Below are 7854 nucleotides of genomic sequence, written 5' to 3'. Positions count from 1 at the left end.
GGAGTGCAGCATATAGGAAGGCATACATGAGTATCTGACTGGATGGTCCCAGCATTGATCTGCTCACAGGAATGGAGCTGACCTTTAACTGAGTTTGAACTGCGGACCGTCTTATTCTCAGTAAAGGAAAAACACAACATGGTTGAGTTGGAAACAGATTCATTCTCTGCCTCAGGTCTCTTCTCCACTGAAAGAAAAAAAAAGGTGTTATTTTGCGTCTGTGCTTGTTTTTGTGTCTCTTTTTGCATTTGAATAGTATGTATGTAGATATGTCTTTGTGTATGCACATGATGTTTGTCTGGAAAGGAAAAGCAGCAGGGCAAAGGGCATGCTGCAGACCAGTGTGTTTGTGTAAATATGTCAGACTGAGCGACGAGGATACAGCACAGGATGCCAGCTGCCTTTTAATGCACTGTTTTGTGTGTGTGTGTGCATACGTGGGTGTGTATTTTGTGTTTTCATGGGTGGTATGGTATTGATGTACTCTCTATATGGACATTCTATACGTTAAATGCGTGTTTGGTTGTATGTCCTTGGCAAAGAGCTGCAGGGATTTAAACAGGCCCAGCAGACGTACAGTTCACACACATACTCTCTCTCTCTCTCTCTCTCTCTCTCTCTCTCTCTCTCTCTCTCTCTCTCTCTCTCTCTCTCTCTCTCTCTTTCCCTCTCCCTCTCTCTCTGTCTGTCTGGGATATTTCATTAACGCAAGACATGGCTGATGTCCAGGGCCAACACAGAGGCCATGCTCTCGAGTCAAGTCATTCACACACAAGCACCACACCTCAATCCGTAAAATTGGCCTCTTTTTTTCCCACAGCCCTCTCTTCTCTAGCAGAGGTTATCTGAGAGGAAAGAACAGCTTTCTACCTGAAACCTGCTGAGTGGAAATGGCATTGGTTGGATAATGACGCCTGTGAGATAAGGGGAAGTGGGGTGGGGGTCGGGGCTGCTCTGTAGAGTTTAAAAAAACCAAAAAAAAATGCTGGGAGTCAAAATGGAGGAGGGTGGTGTGATGATAAACAGACACAGCTCTGGAATGAGGAAGCAGTAACACAAGACACTGGAAAAAGACAAGGCAGGTATCAGGTTTGGAATGAAAGTGCCCTGTGGCCACTCAGTTCAGTGCTTTGGTATTGAAGTGACACAGCACCACCACGTGGTAACTGGCTCACATTACATGAAAGTGATTTTATGTGATTAGATGAGATGTATCTAAAGCCAAATTTGACTTTCAACAGTTGAAAATCTAATAAAGCCTGAATGCCAGCCAGTAAGTCACATCTAGTCTGTATCTGTTGTTGGAAATTTTATGAAGCTACCCTGGTCTTTAATTCCTCCATGTTTGTTCTGTGCAAATCATCCCCCCATTCCCATGAAAATGGAGAACACTCCCACTGCAGAGCCATCGTGACTTTGAAAATGCCACCGTAAAATGTTCTGCACTCTCCTTCATGACAGTCCCTGTAAACCATCTGACTAATTATTTAGAATTGTTCATTTCAAAGTTCAACTTTTTTGTACTTTTATAACCCAAAGTCCGTGTTTTTTATGGGTGAGCTGACAAAAAAGTATGTTTTACAAGCGCTCGGTTAGACACTTTTAAGATTCAGAGACTGTTGCATGAATAATTAGTTTTAATTTCCTGCAGCTCAGCCTGAATTTCCTCTGCAGCATAATAGCTGCTTGTCCTCATCTATTGTATTGCAGACGTTTTGGAAACCATTAATAACATTTTTGCCAAAAATATATGTTTGATGATTCTGACAAAACAAAATATTTAACTTGAGTGCAACCTTTAGGAAAAGAACTATTTCAGTAATATGATTTGACTACACTACAACATCCCATAAAATATCTGGTCTCATATCACAACACTAATAATACCTCAATAAAATATTTTTTGCACAGCACATTTTGCAGTAGGATAAAGTTTAAAAATGTGTCTCATAATGTTTTTATTCTGCTACTGCTAAAACAGAAAACACAACTTATTTTACATGAATTACATTCAAACTGACTATCAGTTAATGCAGCATATGTCACGTACTGCAAAGGCACTAAAAATTCATGTTTGATTTGAATCTTGAGAATGAAACACATAACTATAAGTGAAAAACATATTTCACGCCTTGTATGAGCACCACGGCAGCTTGCTTCCCTACAGAAGCATAAAACTACTTTAGATGCAATGAGGGCACCACATGTTGGTTTTGGTCCCAAGATAGGAGAAATATAAGTTTTGCACAAAGGGGGAAAAAATAAAGAAAACAATGTAAAACTTATTTATACCCCACAGAATAAATCCAGGCAACATAATTAACTCAGTTCACCCTATCAAAAGAAGATTTCCTCGTTATTATATCCAGGGAACCATTTTGTTTCATCTTTAAAAGCTTAGTGTTTACTGTTGTGACACTGCAGATTAAGGTGCTCGTTGTTCTTATACCACTTTATTTTTTTTCTTATTTTACCTTTCATTTTCTCATTCCCATGTTTTATTTTACTCTCCCATGTATTCAAAAAAGTTCAACAAAAAACCCCAAATTACAACAATAACATGACAAAAAAATTAATGTTTATAAAATCTATTGTGTAGGTGGCACACAGGAACCTTCAAATACAGGTTTTTAAATGAATTAGCACAATAAAGAGAACAAAAGAGAGAGGAAAACCAAAGTGAGTTGTAGATTGGAGAACATGTAGGGTCAGCAGTATGAGATGATGTGCAAAGAGGTAATGAGTGGAGGGGAAAGAAATGATCATTAGGACATTTTTGTATGTACGAAAGAATGAAAATTATTTTAGGAGATATTCAAAGTAGACTATTGTTAGAGCAGAATTGTAATTAGGGGACTAACAACATTCAATCATGACCCTTCCAATTACTAGGACCAAGGTTTGTTCTCATCAAATGAGCTTCAGATCCTCTCTGCCCTTTACCACCCCCTCATTAGCATAATCTCCTGGGAATACGTGGGGATAATGAGACGGGCTGCACCTTCAGTAAACACACAGTGTGTATGTGCGTGCTTTGTGTGTGTGTGTGTGTGTGTGTGTGTGTGTGTGTGTGTGTGTGTGTCTGCGTCAGTTCATGTTCAGTGTGGTCATGGTTCATTAGTGGAACCTCTGCATGATTCCTCTGGTTCATCTTAATCACCCATGTGACTCGACACTCTAATCAAGACCCTTTCTGTACTTCATCTCACACACACACACACGCACACGCACCCACATACTTCTCATGCTGAGCCACCTTTTTTTCATTATAAGTTCACATTTAGACATGGGTCTTACAGTGTAGATCAACTTCCACCATGTGACTTCAGTTAGTGCTTGTAAAATCAGTGGTTCCCAACCTGGGGGGCAGGCCACAAAATGCATTTAAGTGGTAATAGGATGATTAACAGTTTTTTTTCAGACTTCTCTTTAGTTTGTGCTTTGAGGTTCATAACAAACCTTGGGAACACACGACCATGATAAAAATTCTTAACTCAAGGGTCATTGACTGCCTTCTTCATCTTCTATTTTAAAGAAATAATCTGTGAAGATCGGTATTCGGATCTGTTTATTGGTTCTGAGCAGTGGTCAGGCAATCATTGAAAACTTGAGGAAGGCACAAAATGGCTGATTGTTGCTTTTTCACTTCGGTTTTGTATGGATCAAACAGATGAGACATATCGTGGAAAGTATTGAGCTTTAGAGGACTTTTTTGACCGACACAGGCCACCCCCACACCCCACCCCCCCACCCCCCAACCCTGTTTCCTGTTTCCTGTTTCCACCAGATAGTGAATAAGCTGATTTCCCCAAATATCAAACTGTTCCTTTAACTGGTGTTTTTTTTTTTTTTTAATGTAAATTTATTTTGGTGGCTCATAAGGCAAAAAGGTCAGGAACCACTGTTTAAAAAGTAAAGCTGTATAATAGAATTAACCTCAGCAATCCCTTTCAGCCAAACAAGGGATTCATGTTCACTTCCTTGATGTCATCTAATAGATGTTTTCTCTCTTTTTCTCTCTTTTTTTTTCCTCTGCTGTCCTCAGATACTCGTCTTCCGGAGAAGGGCGCCACAACAGGCAGCATCATAGGTGCCATCATCGGAATCATTATTCTGATGGCCATTATTGGAACAGCCATAGCCATGTACCGCAAACATCGCAACAACAAACTCAATGGAGAGTGAGTATCTGGATGACTGGATGACTACGGTTCAGTTTGCTATTGTTTTTTCATGCCCAGATGTTTGTTCTGCGTGTTACTTTCAAGTCAGTCCATCAGATGACGCAGCACATCTCATAGTTTTTATGACTCACTGAACATGCTGTGTATTTTTGTGTTTCAGCGGCCCACCAAAGTACAAGCCCCCTCCCCCTAAAAAGACAAACACTGTCACTAACACGGTGAGTCACTGTCGGCAGCAGTATCATTAACTAAACAACTGTGTCAGGTTGCTCTAGACAAAGCAAACAAACTGTGAGCAGAATCATTTCATTTTATCTCCTGAAATATACTGACTAATGTGTGCGTCCTCAGCATGGGAATGCAAGTTATGCTCCAGTGGCTAACAGACCTGTGCAGAACCAGCACTACAATACCCAGAGTGCTGAACCGGTCACGGTAAGGACACGTGTTGATTAAAAAAGGATCACAGCTAAAAATGTGTATTTTTTATTCATTATTACAGCCTCCTCAGCCCTGCTGGATCCAGTTGTGATTCTGATATTTATGTGTAATATGCAGCCATTCAAATTGCAGGAAGTTTGCTCTACAGGGAGAGAGAACATCTTAGAGTATAATGCAACACCAAATAATCACACAGTTGCAGACCTCAGATATAATGCAGTGTTTAATTAACACTTTGCTTGTTGCAAATTGTAGGGAAAAAATCTATTTGAAGCTTATTTTAAGGGAATACTGGGGTTAAGGGTGGAAAGAGTTAACAAAAAAGCAGATCTTTTAGTTATTTCAATGTGTGAATTCATGGATAAATTAAGATGCGTGCCATTTATTTATTTTTTCTCTACAATTTTATCATGGCCTCCAGAATGAAATTAGGAGCTCTGTGGATGAGCTGCAGTCTCATTCACAGAAGAGTATGTCAGATAAGCCTCCTGTGCAGACTGAATGGCCAATATTTTTCTCACCGCTCTATTTTTGGGCAGTGATTCAGAGGTCTGGAACCAGGCTGATCTCATGATTGGATTTTAATAAAACTTTGGTTAATGGTGTGTGTCACTGCGCCATTGCAGCACTGCTAAAAATACACTGATTAGCCTAAGGAGCACACAATAACAGTTTATTTGGGCTGGAAATTCAGGGTAATGATGCAGATCACCACTCGCACTTTTGCTTTTTCAAAATGACACCCATCTAGCCGAAGTTGGACATAACACACTTAGCTCAGTGACACTATTTAATGTAACCAAAAGTAAATTATTTTGCCAGTTAATTGGATGCTACATAACACTGTAGATATAACATGTTTCAGACATTTAAAGGCAGAAGAAGAAACAAATAAAAAGAGTTTCTCTCTTCTCTAGCACTGCTCAAAACAAGGTCACATTTATCTTTGCCACTTCTTGCAGGACCTGGATGCCTACCACGATGACGTCGAGGGCAGGGAGCATTATTACTCTGCTGCCCCCTCTGGCTGGGATGATCCCGGAAACAACGAGGTCCCACCGCCTTACATGCGCACAGACAGTAACTCCCAGGACGATCACCGTGGCCCCATAGTCAACCGTGGGGACAGCTTTGTGTCACCTGCTATGTTTGTGTGATAAGCCGGGGTGGGGGGAGGGTGGCTGAGGCTGAGAAGCCGCAGAAGACACTGACGTGTGTAAATATGTGTGAATGTGCATGTGAGTGATTGAGTGAGTGTTCATTTCTCTGAATTGAGCTCTACCATGGAAGGTTGAGAATGTGAATGTTTGATGCTTGGCAACAAATGTTCAAGTTCATCCACTGCTGAGATGAGGAGCTCTGTTTTGCCTTTTTGTTCAAGTATATTTATCAGGTTCCCAACGACAGCCTTTACTTTGAAATAATGCGGTTCAGTTGTGTGTTGCTCTTTTGAGAATTTGACTATTTTTAAACCCTGATAAGTTTGAGTGAGCAAGATACTAAATGTTGCTAATGCAACAGATGCACAACTGTAGCATACAGCTATAGAAATATAGTGAAATTCTTATTCCTAAACTGGAGATAATCAAAAACAATTTTGTTTTAAATGCCATATTCTTTTGAATGTAACATCATAATGAGTCATAGGACACTGTTGCATTGCAAGAGCATGAGACAGATGTATGTAAACTAAACTGCCTTGCATTATTAAATGTGGAGCTGTCACAGGCATTATGGTCACTGGCGTGAGCTGGTTAGCAGAAGCACAATATGTGGGTATAATAAGTTACCTCTGTCTAGGTGGATCAGTCTGCTGCTGTTGGTTTTTAAACCCAGCTGGCATGAAGTTGGTGTAAAACAGGCACCCTGTGGAGAAGCTATTAGCTGCAGTTAATCAGGCAGCACCAATGCGAGACTCGCAGACTATGATGACTTCAGGGTTTAAAATGCAGCGAGTGGTGGGCGCGTTAAATGCTGAGGCAATAATATATTGATTGTTTTTTTTTTTTTTTGGTTTCTTATTTGGATTTGAATAGTTTCAGATTTTTTCTGTGTCTGGCCTTTGCCTTCCTTGTACTCACTCAGATCAGGAGGAAGCACATAAAACAAAAGAGTTGGTGAGTGATTGAACCTGATGGTGCTGGCCTATACTCCTCTAGCTGTAACATTAGACCTTTTCTTCTTTTTTTTTTACTTGCATCCATCCCTCCTTAAAGCCATAGTAAAACAACATTCAGCTGCTCAAACTGTGAGTAGCCACAGTGCTGTATTTTTCAGGATATCTGTTACTTTAAAATACTGTAAACTTTTTGCGCCTCTTTTTTTTATTATTGACTCAGTGTGCTTAGATGGATTAGGATAAATCTGGATTATGTCCATGAAATCTGTTGCAATTCATCTCTTTACTGGAGGATTAAATAGTTCTTTATGGAGTTCAAACAGGGGTTGACACAGAGCCTGCTAGTAGACTGATATATCCGTCCATTATCAAGGCCAAGGGTTAAACAGGTCAGAAATGGTCCTTCTCCATCATGAACCCAATGGTGTCTCTATGCGTGTTTAGTGCCAACCAGGTGTTTATTTTATCAAATTGCGTTATGAGAATAAAAACAAGAATCAGTTTTCTCTTTCAATGAATGATGTTGCCTTTAATCTGTTTTAAATTGTTTTTTAATTGTATCATAGTTATCGTGAGAGTTGTTGATTCAATAAACATTTAAACTGTGATCCTCATTAAATAAATTAACTTGACATTTCTGTATTCACTGCAACAACTTATATTTTTAACCTCAGTTGTAATTCCAGCATTTCACCATGTGGTTGCAGTGTAGACTGAAAGTACATGAGGGTTTAGCACAAGAGAGAGTTATCGCCCTTACTAGCATCTTCTAATGTCTACTGCAGAAAATACAGAATATTGTGGGGAATGAATGCTTTAGCCATGAGTGAATATTGTCCTTTTGTAAAAATTTATCAGTAAATTATAACAGAGCACAGAGGCACAAAATTGCAGTCAGACTGCAGCTGCAGTGACCACACATGCCCATGTGAGGGCTCTAGATTTTAAAGGCTGAAACTGCGAGAGGCTCTGGCACACCTGATACAGCGGCAGGCACTTGTTCTCTGCTTCCTCTTCTCCTGCCTGACTCATCTGTTTCTATCTTAAGCTGCATTTCCTCCAATCCTGTACGCACAGTCCACGAAAAAAGTCTGCTGGCACAAAGAGCAG

General features: G+C 40.0%; 1 protein-coding gene across 1 annotated transcript in view; it reads left to right on the top strand.

The window, feature by feature from the left end:
- The window catches only part of LOC108880692 (nectin-2), a 74149-nt gene extending 66773 nt beyond the window's left edge, over positions 1–7376 (top strand). The window contains exons 7-10 of the mRNA XM_018672330.2: positions 4046–4181; positions 4345–4402; positions 4536–4619; positions 5588–7376. Coding sequence (XP_018527846.1) covers positions 4046–4181; positions 4345–4402; positions 4536–4619; positions 5588–5782 — 473 coding nt within the window. The 3' untranslated portion in view covers positions 5783–7376. The remainder of the gene's footprint in view (positions 1–4045; positions 4182–4344; positions 4403–4535; positions 4620–5587) is intronic.
- The last annotated feature ends 478 nt before the right edge of the window (positions 7377–7854 follow it).

This window comes from Lates calcarifer, linkage group LG15 (assembly GCF_001640805.2).
Source record: "Lates calcarifer isolate ASB-BC8 linkage group LG15, TLL_Latcal_v3, whole genome shotgun sequence".
In the NCBI taxonomy this organism is placed as follows: Eukaryota; Metazoa; Chordata; class Actinopteri; family Centropomidae; genus Lates; species Lates calcarifer.
Note: the sequence above shows the minus strand (reverse complement) of the source record. Positions and strands in the feature narration are given on the sequence as shown.